The 16,730-nt window shown below is 50.9% G+C and overlaps 1 protein-coding gene across 1 annotated transcript in view; it reads left to right on the top strand.

Annotated features, from left to right (window-relative positions):
• HELZ (helicase with zinc finger) overlaps positions 1-16,730 on the top strand; it is a 111,172-nt gene that overhangs the window by 30,757 nt on the left and 63,685 nt on the right. Inside the window, exons 9-13 of the mRNA XM_056550346.1 lie at positions 375-554; positions 638-739; positions 1,421-1,599; positions 1,815-1,933; positions 4,864-5,009. Of these exons, the coding sequence (XP_056406321.1) occupies positions 375-554; positions 638-739; positions 1,421-1,599; positions 1,815-1,933; positions 4,864-5,009 (726 nt within the window). The remainder of the gene's footprint in view (positions 1-374; positions 555-637; positions 740-1,420; positions 1,600-1,814; positions 1,934-4,863; positions 5,010-16,730) is intronic.

The raw sequence follows: 16,730 nt of genomic DNA, 5'->3' as shown, positions 1-16,730 counted from the left end.
GTCTACTGGGGCAGAGGAGCGGGCGGGAATGTCTACTGGGGCAGAGGAGCGGGCAGGAATGTGTCCTGGGGCAGAGGAGCGGGCAGGAATGTCTACTGGGGCAGAGGAGCGGGCAGGAATGTGTCCTGGGGCAGAGGAGCGGGCAGGAATGTCTACTGGGGCAGAGGAGCGGGCAGGGATGTGTCCTGGGGCAGAGGAGCGGGCAGGAATGTGTCCTGGGGCAGAGGAGCGGGCAGGGATGTGTCCTGGGGCAGAGGAGCGGGCAGGGATGTGTCCTGGGGCAGAGGAGCGGGCAGGCATGGGTCACCCAATGTGTCCTTCTCTTCCCCTCCTGTCGCTGAAGTGTCGTCACAATTTCGCCTTCTTCCTTACAGGCAGTGGGACGAGCTCTTAGATCCCCGGCTGAACGCCAAGCAGAAAGAAGCCATCTTGGCGATCACCACCCCGCTCTCTGTTCTGCTGCCACCCATCCTAATCATTGGTCCCTATGGAACCGGCAAGACTTTCACCCTGGCCCAGGCTGTGAAGCACATCCTAAAGCAGCCGGACACCAGGTACAGTGCCCCCTGTGGGGAGAGCATGCTGGGATTTGTAGTATGTGCCCGTGTTCAGTCACTGACGCTCTTTTTCCCAGCAGGGTCCTCATTTGCACCCATTCTAACAGCGCCGCCGACCTCTACATCAAGGATTATTTACATCCATACGTCGAAACAGGGAATCCACAGGCCCGGCCACTCAGGTATCCGAGCAGAGATCAGTACTGCCCCGTCTTATAGGGACCTGGTGATGTAACCTCGGCCCCTGTGGGCCCCCGTTGGGGTGGGTCGGCCCCTGTGGGCCCCCGTTGGGGTGGGTCGGCCCCTGTGGGCCCCCGTTGGGGTGGGTCGGCCCCTGTGGGCCCCCGTTGGGGTGGGTCGGCCCCTGTGGGCCCCCGTTGGGGTGGGTCGGCCCCTGTGGGCCCCCGTTGGGGTGGGTCGGCCCCTGTGGGCCCCCGTTGGGGTGGGTCGGCCCCTGTGGGCCCCCGTTGGGGTGGGTCGGCCCCTGTGGGCCCCCGTTGGGGTGGGTCGGCCCCTGTGGGCCTCAGTACGGGGGGGTCGGCCCCTGTGGGCCCCCGTTGGGGTGGGTCGGCCCCTGTGGGCCCCCGTTGGGGTGGGTCGGCCCCTGTGGGCCCCCGTTGGGGTGGGTCAGCCCCTGTGGGCCCCCGTTGGGGTGGGTCGGCCCCTGTGGGCCTCAGTACGGGGGGGTCGGCCCCTGTGGGCCCCCGTTGGGGTGGGTCGGCCCCTGTGGGCCCCCGTTGGGGTGGGTCAGCCCCTGTGGGCCCCCGTTGGGGTGGGTCGGCCCCTGTGGGCCCCCGTACGGGTGGGTCAGCTGTATGTGTGGTTGTATGCAGACATGTGATGTAATTCTGCTCTTTTCTCAGGGTATATTTCAGAAATCGCTGGGTGAAGACGGTGCACCCGGTCGTCCACCAGTACTGTCTGATCTCCAGCACACATTCCACCTTCCAGATGCCACAGAAGGAAGACATAGTGCGGCACAGGGTTGTGGTGGTGACCCTCAGCACATCGCAGTATCTCTGCCAGTTGGATCTGGAGCCTGGTGAGTGCGGGGGCCCTCCATAAAGTCCCTGTGTGTGACTGGGAATGTGGGGGAGGGGTCCATACTGTCTTATTCTCCACTCACATCCAGAGCTGCATTCACAAGGCTGTTGGCTCCTCCTCAAATGCTTTAGTGTCAGATGTGAAGACTTCATGTTGTGTACTCAGAATCACATGGCGCTGTCCGGGGTCTGATCTGAAGGTTTTGTCTTTCAGGCTTCTTTACCCACATTCTATTAGATGAAGCAGCACAAGCAATGGAATGTGAGACCATCATGCCTCTGGCCCTGGCCAATAAGAGCACGCGCATCGTACTGGCCGGAGATCACATGCAGGTGAGCAGATCTAGGGCTCGGTCAGGGTCCCATGCAGTAACAGCAAGCAGAGATAGTGAGAATGATAAAAAGATTGAAACACGAAGTCTACTAAAAAGTTATAAAGGTTTTCATGATGCAATGAGACTGGAGCAGCCCCTAAATGTTAAACAGTCAGCGTTGTATAGAACTGACCCCCACCCCGTACTGACCCCATATGGGAGAAGAGTCACCCCCTGTACTGACCCCATAACATATAGACCCCCTGTACTGACCCCATAACATATAGACCCCCCTGTACTGACCCCATAACATATAGACCCCCTGTACTGACCCCATAACATATAGACCCCCCTGTACTGACCCCATAACATATAGACCCCCTGTACTGACCCCATAACATATAGACCCCCTGTACTGACCCCATAACATATAGACCCCCTGTACTGACCCCATAACATATAGACCCCCTGTACTGACCCCATAACATATAGACCCCCCTGTACTGACCCCATAACATATAGACCCCCTGTACTGACCCCATAACATATAGACCCCCTGTACTGACCCCATAACATATAGACCCCCTGTACTGACCCCATAACATATAGACCCCCAGTACTGACCCCATAACATATAGACCCCCCTGTACTGACCCCATATGGGAGAAGTCACCCCCTGTACTGACCCCATAACATATAGACCCCCCTGTACTGACCCCATAACATATAGACCCCCTGTACTGACCCCATAACATATAGACCCCCTGTACTGACCCCATAACATATAGACCCCCTGTACTGACCCCATAACATATAGACCCCCTGTACTGACCCCATAACATATAGACCCCCCTGTACTGACCCCATATGGGAGAAGTCACCCCCTGTACTGACCCCATAACATATAGACCCCCTGTACTGACCCCATAACATATAGACCCCCCTGTACTGACCCCATAACATATAGACCCCCCTGTACTGACCCCATAACATATAGACCCCCCTTTACTGACCCCATAACATATAGACCCCCTGTACTGACCCCATAACATATAGACCCCCTGTACTGACCCCATAACATAAAGACCCCCCTGTACTGACCCCATATGGGAGAAGTCACCCCCTGTACTGACCCCATAACATATAGACCCCCTGTACTGACCCCATAACATATAGACCCCCCTGTACTGACCCCATAACATATAGACCCCCCTGTACTGACCCCATAACATATAGACCCCCCTGTACTGACCCCATAACATATAGACCCCCCTGTACTGACCCCATAACATATAGACCCCCTGTACTGACCCCATAACATATAGACCCCCCCTGTACTGACCCCATAACATATAGACCCCCTGTACTGACCCCATAACATATAGACCCCCTGTACTGACCCCATAACATATAGACCCCCTGTACTGACCCCATAACATATAGACCCCCTGCACTGACCCCATAACATATAGACCCCCCTGTACTGACCCCATATGGGAGAAGTCACCCCCTGTACTGACCCCATAACATATAGACCCCCTGCACTGACCCCATAACATATAGACCCCCTGCACTGACCCCATAACATATAGACCCCCTGTAATGACCCCATAACATATAGACCCCCCTGTACTGACCCCATATGGGAGAAGTCACCCCCTGTACTGACCCCATAACATATAGACCCCCTGTACTGACCCCATAACATATAGACCCCCTGTACTGACCCCATAACATATAGACCCCCTGTACTGACCCCATAACATATAGACCCCCTGTACTGACCCCATAACATATAGACCCCCTGTACTGACCCCATAACATATAGACCCCCCTGTACTGACCCCATAACATATAGACCCCCCTGTACTGACCCCATAACATATAGACCCCCCTGTACTGACCCCATAACGTATAGACCCCCTGTACTGACCCCATAACGTATAGACCCCCCTGTACTGACCCCATAACATATAGACCCCCTGTACTGACCCCATAACATATAGACCCCCCTGTACTGACCCCATAACGTATAGACCCCCTGTACTGACCCCATAACGTATAGACCCCCTGTACTGACCCCATAACATATAGACCACCTGTACTGACCCCATAACATATAGACCCCCCTGTACTGACCCCATAACGTATAGACCCCCTGTACTGACCCCATAACATATAGACCCCCTGTACTGACCCCATAACATATAGACCACCTGTACTGACCCCATAACATATAGACCCCCCTGTACTGACCCCATAACATATAGACCCCCCTGTACTGACCCCATAACATAGACCCCCCTGTACTGACCCCATAACATATAGACCCCCTGTACTGACCCCATAACATATAGACCCCCCTGTACTGACCCCATAACATATAGACCCCCCTGTACTGACCCCATAACATATAGACCCCCTGTACTGACCCCATAACATATAGACCCCCTGTACTGACCCCATAACATATAGACCCCCTGTACTGACCCCATAACATATAGACCCCCTGTACTGACCCCATAACATATAGACCCCCTGTACTGACCCCATAACATATAGACCCCCTGTACTGACCCCATAACATATAGACCCCCTGTACTGACCCCATAACATATAGACCCCCTGTACTGACCCCATAACATATAGACCCCCTGTACTGACCCCATAACATATAGACCCCCCTGTACTGACCCCATAACATATAGACCCCCTGTACTGACCCCATAACATATAGACCCCCTGTACTGACCCCATAACATATAGACCCCCCCCCTGTACTGACCCCATAACATATAGACCCCCTGTACTGACCCCATAACATATAGACCCCCTGTACTGACCCCATAACATATAGACCCCCTGTACTGACCCCATAACATATAGACCCCCTGTACTGACCCCATAACATATAGACCCCCTGTACTGACCCCGTTCTCTCCCCTACAGCTCAGTCCCTTCGTGTACAGCGAGTTCGCCAGAGAGCGGAACCTCCACGTGTCGCTGTTGGACCGCCTGTATGAACATTACCCCGCCGACTTCCCGTGTCGGATTCTGCTGTGTGAGAATTACCGCTCTCACGAGGCCATCATCAAGTAAGTGCCCCCCAGGATGTCCGCAACCCCCCCCAGAACATGTGACCTAGCAATCTGCTACCTGTCAGTGAATCTCCTCCTCTACAGAGGAACAGACTATTTTTGGTGGTGACGTACGCGCTAATGTACGAGGTGTCGCTGTGTCTTATCTGAACGTACGCGCTAATGTATGAGGTGTCGCTGTGTCTTATCTGAACGTACGCGCTAATGTATGAGGTGTCGCTGTGTCTTATCTGAACGTACGCGCTAATGTATGAGGTGTCGCTGTGTCTTATCTGAACGTACGCGCTAATGTACGAGGTGTCGCTGTGTCTTATCTGAACGTACGCGCTAATGTACGAGGTGTCGCTGTGTCTTATCTGAACGTACGGGCTAATGTACGAGGTGTCGCTTATCTGAACGTACGCGCTAATGTACGAGGTGTCGCTGTGTCTTATCTGAACGTACGCGCTAATGTACGAGGTGTCGCTGTATCTTATCTGAACGTACGCGCTAATGTACGAGGTGTCGCTGTGTCTTATCTGAACGTACGCGCTAATGTACGAGGTGTCGCTGTGTCTTATCTGAACGTACGCGCTAATGTACGAGGTGTCGCTGTGTCTTATCTGAACGTACGCGCTAATGTACGAGGTGTCGCTGTGTCTTATCTGAACGTACGGGCTAATGTACGAGGTGTCGCTTATCTGAACGTACGCGCTAATGTACGAGGTGTCGCTGTGTCTTATCTGAACGTACGCGCTAATGTACGAGGTGTCGCTTATCTGAACGTACGCGCTAATGTACGAGGTGTCGCTGTGTCTTATCTGAACATACGCGCTAATGTACGAGGTGTCGCTGTGTCTTATCTGAACGTACGCGCTAATGTACGAGGTGTCGCTGTGTCTTATCCGAACGTACGCGCTAATGTACGAGGTGTCGCTTATCTGAACGTACGCGCTAATGTACGAGGTGTCGCTGTGTCTTATCTGAACGTACGCGCTAATGTACGAGGTGTCGCTGTGTCTTATCTGAACGTACGCGCTAATGTACGAGGTGTCGCTGTGTCTTATCTGAACGTACGCGCTAATGTACGAGGTGTCGCTGTGTCTTATCTGAACGTACGCGCTAATGTACGAGGTGTCGCTGTGTCTTATCTGAACGTACGCGCTAATGTACGAGGTGTCGCTGTGTCTTATCTGAACGTACGCGCTAATGTACGAGGTGTCGCTGTATCTTATCTGAACGTACGCGCTAATGTACGAGGTGTCGCTGTGTCTTATCTGAACGTACGCGCTAATGTACGAGGTGTCGCTGTGTCTTATCTGAACGTACGCGCTAATGTACGAGGTGTCGCTGTGTCTTATCTGAACGTACGCGCTAATGTACGAGGTGTCGCTGTGTCTTATCTGAACGTACGGGCTAATGTACGAGGTGTCGCTTATCTGAACGTACGCGCTAATGTACGAGGTGTCGCTGTGTCTTATCTGAACGTACGCGCTAATGTACGAGGTGTCGCTTATCTGAACGTACGCGCTAATGTACGAGGTGTCGCTGTGTCTTATCTGAACATACGCGCTAATGTACGAGGTGTCGCTGTGTCTTATCTGAACGTACGCGCTAATGTACGAGGTGTCGCTGTGTCTTATCCGAACGTACGCGCTAATGTACGAGGTGTCGCTTATCTGAACGTACGCGCTAATGTACGAGGTGTCGCTGTGTCTTATCTGAACGTACGCGCTAATGTACGAGGTGTCGCTTATCTGAACGTACGCGCTAATGTATGAGGTGTCGCTGTGTCTTATCTGAACGTACGCGCTAATGTACGAGGTGTCGCTGTGTCTTATCTGAACATACGCGCTAATGTACGAGGTGTCGCTGTGTCTTATCTGAACGTACGCGCTAATGTACGAGGTGTCGCTGTGTCTTATCCGAACGTACGCGCTAATGTACGAGGTGTCGCTTATCTGAACGTACGCGCTAATGTACGAGGTGTCGCTGTGTCTTATCTGAACGTACGCTCTAATGTACGAGGTGTCGCTTATCTGAACGTACGCGCTAATGTACGAGGTGTCGCTTATCTGAACGTACGCGCTAATGTACGAGGTGTCGCTTATCTGAACGTACGCGCAAATGTACGAGGTGTCACTTATCTGAACGTACGCGCTAATGTACGAGGTGTCGCTGTGTCTTATCTGAACGTACGCGCTAATGTATGAGGTGTCGCTTATCTGAACGTACGCGCTAATGTACGAGGTGTCGCTTATCTGAACGTACGCGCAAATGTACGAGGTGTCGCTTATCTGAACGTACGCGCAAATGTACGAGGTGTCGCTTATCTGAACGTACGCGCTAATGTACGAGGTGTCGCTGTGTCTTATCCGAACGTACGCGCTAATGTACGAGGTGTCGCTGTGTCACTTATCTGAACGTACGCGCTAATGTACGAGGTGTCACTTATCTGAACGTACGCGCTAATGTACGAGGTGTCGCTGTGTCTTATCTGAACGTACGCGCTAATGTATGAGGTGTCGCTGTGTCTTATCTGAACGTACGCGCTAATGTACAAGGTGTCGCTTATCTGAACGTACGCGCTAATGTACGAGATGTCGCTGTGTCTTATCTGAACGTACGCGCAAATGTACGAGGTGTCGCTGTGTCTTATCTGAACGTACGCGCTAATGTACGAGGTGTCGCTGTGTCTTATCTGAAAGTACGCGCTAATGTACGAGGTGTCGCTTATCTGAACGTACGCGCTAATGTACGAGGTGTCGCTGTGTCTTATCTGAACGTACGCGCTAATGTACGAGGTGTCGCTGTGTCTTATCTGAACGTACGCGCTAATGTACGAGGTGTCGCTGTGTCTTATCCGAACGTACGCGCTAATGTACGAGGTGTCGCTGTGTCTTATCTGAACGTACGCGCTAATGTACGAGGTGTCGCTGTGTCTTATCCGAACGTACGCGCTAATGTACGAGGTGTCGCTGTGTCTTATCTGAACGTACGCGCTAATGTACGAGGTGTCGCTTATCTGAACGTACGCGCTAATGTACGAGGTGTTGCTGTGTCTTATCTGAACGTACGCGCTAATGTACAAGGTGTCGCTTATCTGAACGTACGCGCTAATGTACGAGGTGTCGCTTATCTGAACGTACGCGCAAATGTACAAGGTGTCGCTTATCTGAACGTACGCGCTAATGTACGAGATGTCGCTGTGTCTTATCTGAACGTACGCGCAAATGTACGAGGTGTCGCTTATCTGAACGTACGCGCTAATGTACGAGGTGTCGCTGTGTCTTATCCGAACGTATGCGCTAATGTACGAGGTGTCGCTGTGTCTTATCTGAACGTACGCGCAAATGTACGAGGTGTCGCTTATCTGAACGTACGCGCTAATGTACGAGGTGTCGCTGTGTCTTATCCGAACGTATGCGCTAATGTACGAGGTGTCGCTGTGTCTTATCTGAACGTACGCGCTAATGTACGAGGTGTCGCTTATCTGAACGTACGCGCTAATGTACGAGGTGTCGCTGTGTCTTATCTGAACGTACGCGCTAATGTACGAGGTGTCGCTGTGTCTTATCTGAACGTACGCGCTAATGTACGAGGTCACTGTGTCTTATCTGAACGTACGCACTAATGTACGAGGTGTCGCTTATCTGAACGTACGCGCTAATGTACGAGGTGTCGCTGTGTCTTATCTGAACGTACGCGCTAATGTACGAGGTGTCGCTTATCTGAACGTACGCGCTAATGTACGAGGTGTCGCTGTGTCTTATCTGAACGTACGCGCTAATGTACGAGGTCACTGTGTCTTATCTGAACGTACGCGCTAATGTACGAGGTGTCGCTTATCTGAACGTACGCGCTAATGTACGAGGTGTTGCTTATCTGAACGTACGCGCTAATGTACGAGGTGTCACTTATCTGAACGTACGCGCTAATGTACGAGGTGTCGCTGTGTCTTATCTGAACGTACGCGCTAATGTACGAGGTGTCGCTGTGTCTTATCTGAACGTACGCGCTAATGTACGAGGTGTCACTGTGTCTTATCTGAACGTACGCGCTAATGTACGAGGTGTCGCTTATCTGAACGTACGCGCTAATGTACAAGGTGTCGCTGTGTCTTATCTGAACGTACGCGCTAATGTACAAGGTGTCGCTGTGTCTTATCTGAACGTACGCGCTAATGTACGAGGTGTCGCTGTGTCTTATCTTTACGTACGCGCTAATGTACGAGGTGTCGCTTATCTGAACGTACGCGCTAATGTACGAGGTGTGGCTTATCTGAACGTACGCGCTAATGTACAAGGTGTCGCTGTGTCTTATCTGAACGTACGCGCTAATGTATGAGGTGTCGCTTATCTGAACGTACGCGCTAATGTACGAGGTGTCGCTGTGTCTTATCTGAACGTACGCGCTAATGTACGAGGTGTCGCTTATCTGAACGTACGCGCTAATGTACGAGGTGTCGCTGTGTCTTATCTGAACGTACGCGCTAATGTACGAGGTGTCGCTGTGTCTTATCTGAACGTACGCGCTAATGTACGAGGTGTCGCTTATCTGAACGTACGCGCTAATGTACGAGGTGTCGCTGTGTCTTATCTGAACATACGCGCTAATGTACGAGGTGTCGCTGTGTCTTATCTGAACGTACTCGCTAATGTACGAGGTGTCGCTGTGTCTTATCTGAACGTACGCGCTAATGTACGAGGTGTCGCTGTGTCTTATCCGAACGTACGCGCTAATGTACGAGGTGTCGCTTATCTGAACGTACGCGCTAATGTACGAGGTGTCGCTGTGTCTTATCTGAACGTACGCTCTAATGTACGAGGTGTCGCTTATCTGAACGTACGCGCTAATGTACGAGGTGTCGCTTATCTGAACGTACGCGCTAATGTACGAGGTGTCGCTTATCTGAACGTACGCGCAAATGTACGAGGTGTCACTTATCTGAACGTACGCGCTAATGTACGAGGTGTCGCTGTGTCTTATCTGAACGTACGCGCTAATGTATGAGGTGTCGCTTATCTGAACGTACGCGCTAATGTACGAGGTGTCGCTTATCTGAACGTACGCGCAAATGTACGAGGTGTCGCTTATCTGAACGTACGCGCAAATGTACGAGGTGTCGCTTATCTGAACGTACGCGCTAATGTACGAGGTGTTGCTGTGTCTTATCCGAACGTACGCGCTAATGTACGAGGTGTCGCTGTGTCACTTATCTGAACGTACGCGCTAATGTACGAGGTGTCACTTATCTGAACGTACGCGCTAATGTACGAGGTGTCGCTGTGTCTTATCTGAACGTACGCGCTAATGTACAAGGTGTCGCTTATCTGAACGTACGCGCTAATGTACGAGATGTCGCTGTGTCTTATCTGAACGTACGCGCAAATGTACGAGGTGTCGCTGTGTCTTATCTGAACGTACGCGCTAATGTACGAGGTGTCGCTGTGTCTTATCTGAAAGTACGCGCTAATGTACGAGGTGTCGCTTATCTGAACGTACGCGCTAATGTACGAGGTGTCGCTGTGTCTTATCTGAACGTACGCGCTAATGTACGAGGTGTCGCTGTGTCTTATCTGAACGTACGCGCTAATGTACGAGGTGTCGCTGTGTCTTATCTGAAAGTACGCGCTAATGTACGAGGTGTCGCTTATCTGAACGTACGCGCTAATGTACGAGGTGTCGCTGTGTCTTATCTGAACGTACGCGCTAATGTACGAGGTGTCGCTGTGTCTTATCCGAACGTACGCGCTAATGTACGAGGTGTCGCTGTGTCTTATCTGAACGTACGCGCTAATGTACGAGGTGTCGCTTATCTGAACGTACGCGCTAATGTACGAGGTGTCGCTGTGTCTTATCTGAACGTACGCGCTAATGTACAAGGTGTCGCTTATCTGAACGTACGCGCTAATGTACGAGGTGTCGCTTATCTGAACGTACGCGCAAATGTACAAGGTGTCGCTTATCTGAACGTACGCGCTAATGTACGAGATGTCGCTGTGTCTTATCTGAACGTACGCGCAAATGTACGAGGTGTCGCTTATCTGAACGTACGCGCTAATGTACGAGGTGTCGCTGTGTCTTATCCGAACGTATGCGCTAATGTACGAGGTGTCGCTGTGTCTTATCTGAACGTACGCGCTAATGTACGAGGTGTCGCTTATCTGAACGTACGCGCTAATGTACGAGGTGTCGCTGTGTCTTATCTGAACGTACGCGCTAATGTACGAGGTGTCGCTTATCTGAACGTACGCGCTAATGTACGAGGTGTCGCTGTGTCTTATCTGAACGTACGCGCTAATGTACGAGGTCACTGTGTCTTATCTGAACGTACGCACTAATGTACGAGGTGTCGCTTATCTGAACGTACGCGCTAATGTACGAGGTGTCGCTTATCTGAACGTACGCGCTAATGTACGAGGTGTCGCTGTGTCTTATCTGAACGTACGCGCTAATGTACGAGGTCACTGTGTCTTATCTGAACGTACGCGCTAATGTACGAGGTGTCGCTTATCTGAACGTACGCGCTAATGTACGAGGTGTTGCTTATCTGAACGTACGCGCTAATGTACGAGGTGTCACTTATCTGAACGTACGCGCTAATGTACGAGGTGTCGCTGTGTCTTATCTGAACGTACGCGCTAATGTACGAGGTGTCGCTGTGTCTTATCTGAACGTACGCGCTAATGTACGAGGTGTCACTGTGTCTTATCTGAACGTACGCGCTAATGTACGAGGTGTCGCTGTGTCTTATCTTTACGTACGCGCTAATGTACGAGGTGTCGCTTATCTGAACGTACGCGCTAATGTACGAGGTGTCGCTGTGTCTTATCTGAACGTACGCGCTAATGTACGAGGTGTCGCTTATCTGAACGTACGCGCTAATGTACGAGGTGTCGCTTATCTGAACGTACGCGCTAATGTACGAGGTGTCGCTGTGTCTTATCTGAACGTACGCGCTAATGTACGAGGTGTCGCTGTGTCTTATCCGAACGTACGCGCTAATGTACGAGGTGTGGCTTATCTGAACGTACGCGCTAATGTACGAGGTGTCGCTGTGTCTTATCTGAATGTACGCGCTAATGTACGAGGTGTCGCTGTGTCTTATCTGAACGTACGCGCTAATGTACGAGGTGTCGCTTATCTGAACGTACGCGCTAATGTACGAGGTGTCGCTGTGTCTTATCTGAACGTACGCGCTAATGTACGAGGTGTCGCTGTGTCTTATCTGAATGTACGCGCTAATGTATGAGGTGTCGCTGTGTCTTATCTGAACGTACGCGCTAATGTACGAGGTGTCGCTTATCTGAACGTACGCGCTAATGTACGAGGTGTCGCTGTGTCTTATCTGAACGTACGCGCTAATGTACGAGGTGTCGCTGTGTCTTATCTGAACGTACGCGCTAATGTACGAGGTGTCGCTGTGTCTTATCTGAACGTACGCGCTAATGTATGAGGTGTCGCTGTGTCTTATCTGAACGTACGCGCTAATGTACGAGTTGTCACTTATCTGAACGTACGCGCTAATGTACGAGGTGTCGCTTATCTGAACGTACGCGCTAATGTACAAGCTGTCGCTGTGTCTTATCTGAACGTACGCGCTAATGTACGAGGTGTCTCTTATCTGAACGTACGCGCTAATGTACGAGGTGTCGCTGTGTCTTATCTGAACGTACGCGCTAATGTACGAGGTGTCGCTTATCTGAACGTACGCGCTAATGTACAAGGTGTCGCTGTGTCTTATCTGAACGTACGCGCTAATGTATGAGGTGTCGCTTATCTGAACGTACGCGCTAATGTACGAGGTGTCGCTGTGTCTTATCTGAACGTACGCGCTAATGTACGAGGTGTCGCTGTGTCTTATCTGAACGTACGCGCTAATGTACAAGGTGTCGCTGTGTCTTATCTGAACGTACGCGCTAATGTACGAGGTGTCACTTATCTGAACGTACGCGCTAATGTACGAGGTGTCACTTATCTGAACGTACGTGCTAATGTACGAGGTGTCGCTTATCTGAACGTACGCGCAAATGTACAAGGTGTCGCTGTGTCTTATCTGAACGTACGCGCTAATGTATGAGGTGTCGCTTATCTGAACGTACGCGCTAATGTACGAGGTGTCGCTGTGTCTTATCTGAACGTACGCGCTAATGTATGAGGTGTCGCTGTGTCTTATCTGAACGTACGCGCTAATGTATGAGGTGTCGCTTATCTGAACGTACGAGCTAATGTACGAGGTGTCGCTGTGTCTTATCTGAACGTACGCGCTAATGTACGAGGTGTCGCTGTGTCTTATCCGAACGTACGCGCTAATGTACGAGGTGTCGCTTATCTGAACGTACGCGCTAATGTACGAGGTGTCGCTGTGTCTTATCCGAACGTACGCGCTAATGTACGAGGTGTCGCTTATCTGAACGTACGCGCTAATGTATGAGGTGTCGCTGTGTCTTATCTGAACGTACGCGCTAATGTATGAGGTGTCGCTTATCTGAACGTACGCGCTAATGTACGAGGTGTCGCTGTGTCTTATCTGAACGTACGCGCTAATGTATGAGGTGTCGCTGTGTCTTATCTGAACGTACGCGCTAATGTATGAGGTGTCGCTTATCTGAACGTACGCGCTAATGTACGAGGTGTCGCTGTGTCTTATCCGAACGTACGCGCTAATGTACGAGGTGTCGCTGTGTCTTATCTGAACGTATGCACAAATGTACGAGGTGTCGCTTATCTGAACGTACGCGCAAATGTACGAGGTGTCGCTGTGTCTTATCTGAACGTACGCGCTAATGTACGAGGTGTCGCTTATCTGAACGTACGCGCTAATGTACGAGGTGTCGCTGTGTCTTATCTGAACGTACGCGCTAATGTACGAGGTGTCTCTTATCTGAACGTACGCGCTAATGTACGAGGTGTCGCTGTGTCTTATCTGAACGTACGCGCTAATGTATGAGGTGTCGCTTATCTGAACGTACGCGCTAATGTACGAGGTGTCGCTGTGTCTTATCTGAACATACGCGCTAATGTACGAGGTGTCGCTGTGTCTTATCTGAACGTACGCGCTAATGTATGAGGTGTCGCTGTGTCTTATCTGAACGTACGCGCTAATGTATGAGGTGTTGCTGTGTCTTATCTGAACGTACGCGCTAATGTACGAGGTGTCGCTGTGTCTTATCTGAACGTACGCGCTAATGTACGAGGTGTCACTGTGTCTTATCTGAACGTACGCGCTAATGTACAAGGTGTCGCTTATCTGAACGTACGCGCTAATGTACGAGGTGTCGCTGTGTCTTATCTGAACGTACGCGCTAATGTACGAGGTGTCGCTTATCTGAACATACGCGCTAATGTACGAGGTGTCGCTTATCTGAACGTACGCGCTAATGTACAAGCTGTCGCTGTGTCTTATCTGAACGTACGCGCTAATGTACGAGGTGTCTCTTATCTGAACGTACGCGCTAATGTACGAGGTGTCGCTGTGTCTTATCTGAACGTACGCGCTAATGTACGAGGTGTCGCTGTGTCTTATCTGAACGTACGCGCTAATGTACGAGGTGTCGCTTATCTGAACGTACGCGCTAATGTACGAGGTGTCGCTTATCTGAACGTACGCGCTAATGTACAAGGTGTCGCTGTGTCTTATCTGAACGTACGCGCTAATGTATGAGGTGTCGCTTATCTGAACGTACGCGCTAATGTACGAGGTGTCGCTGTGTCTTATCTGAACGTACGCGCTAATGTACGAGGTGTCGCTGTGTCTTATCTGAACGTACGCGCTAATGTACAAGGTGTCGCTGTGTCTTATCTGAACGTACGCGCTAATGTACGAGGTGTCACTTATCTGAACGTACGCGCTAATGTACGAGGTGTCACTTATCTGAACGTACGCGCTAATGTACGAGGTGTCGCTTATCTGAACGTACGCGCAAATGTACAAGGTGTCGCTGTGTCTTATCTGAACGTACGCGCTAATGTATGAGGTGTCGCTTATCTGAACGTACGCGCTAATGTACGAGGTGTCGCTGTGTCTTATCTGAACGTACGCGCTAATGTATGAGGTGTCGCTGTGTCTTATCTGAACGTACGCGCTAATGTATGAGGTGTCGCTTATCTGAACGTACGCGCTAATGTACGAGGTGTCGCTGTGTCTTATCTGAACGTACGCGCTAATGTACGAGGTCACTGTGTCTTATCTGAACGTACGCGCTAATGTACGAGGTGTCGCTGTGTCTTATCCGAACGTACGCGCTAATGTACGAGGTGTCGCTTATCTGAACGTACGCGCTAATGTACGAGGTGTCGCTGTGTCTTATCCGAACGTACGCGCTAATGTACGAGGTGTCGCTTATCTGAACGTACGCGCTAATGTATGAGGTGTCGCTGTGTCTTATCTGAACGTACGCGCTAATGTATGAGGTGTCGCTTATCTTAACGTACGCGCTAATGTACGAGGTGTCGCTGTGTCTTATCTGAACGTACGCGCTAATGTATGAGGTGTCGCTGTGTCTTATCTGAACGTACGCGCTAATGTATGAGGTGTCGCTTATCTGAACGTACGCGCTAATGTACGAGGTGTCGCTGTGTCTTATCCGAACGTACGCGCTAATGTACGAGGTGTCGCTGTGTCTTATCTGAACGTATGCACAAATGTACGAGGTGTCGCTTATCTGAACGTACGCGCAAATGTACGAGGTGTCGCTGTGTCTTATCTGAACGTACGCGCTAATGTACGAGGGTTCGCTTATCTGAACGTACGCGCTAATGTACGAGGTGTCGCTGTGTCTTATCTGAACGTACGCGCTAATGTACGAGGTGTCTCTTATCTGAACGTACGCGCTAATGTACGAGGTGTCGCTGTGTCTTATCTGAACGTACGCGCTAATGTATGAGGTGTCGCTTATCTGAACGTACGCGCTAATGTACGAGGTGTCGCTGTGTCTTATCTGAACGTACGCGCTAATGTATGAGGTGTCGCTGTGTCTTATCTGAACGTACGCGCTAATGTATGAGGTGTCGCTGTGTCTTATCTGAACGTACGCGCTAATGTACGAGGTGTCGCTGTGTCTTATCTGAACGTACGCGCTAATGTACGAGGTGTCACTGTGTCTTATCTGAACGTACGCGCTAATGTACAAGGTGTCGCTTATCTGAACGTACGCGCTAATGTACCAGGTGTCGCTGTGTCTTATCTGAACGTACGCGCTAATGTACGAGGTGTCACTGTGTCTTATCTGAACGTACGCGCTAATGTACAAGGTGTCGCTTATCTGAACGTACGCGCTAATGTACGAGGTGTCGCTTATCTGAACGTACGCGCTAATGTATGAGGTGTCGCTGTGTCTTATCTGAACGTACGCGCTAATGTATGAGGTGTCGCTTATCTGAACGTACGCGCTAATGTACGAGGTGTCGCTGTGTCTTATCTGAACGTACGCGCTAATGTATGAGGTGTCGCTTATCTGAACGTACGCGCTAATGTACGAGGTGTCGCTGTGTCTTATCCGAACGTACGCGCTAATGTACGAGGTGTCGCTGTGTCTTATCTGAACGTACGCGCAAATGTACGAGGTGTCGCTTATCTGAACGTACGCGCTAATGTACGAGGTGTCGCTGTGTCTTATCTGAACGTACGCGCTAATGTACGAGGTGTCGCTGTGTCTTATCTGAACGTACGCGCTAATGTACGAGGTGTCGCTTATCTGAACATACGCGCTAATGTACGAGGTGTCGCTGTGTCTT

Source organism: Hyla sarda, chromosome 13 (assembly GCF_029499605.1).
Source record: "Hyla sarda isolate aHylSar1 chromosome 13, aHylSar1.hap1, whole genome shotgun sequence".
Lineage (NCBI taxonomy): Eukaryota > Metazoa > Chordata > Amphibia > Anura > Hylidae > Hyla > Hyla sarda.
Note: the sequence above shows the minus strand (reverse complement) of the source record. Positions and strands in the feature narration are given on the sequence as shown.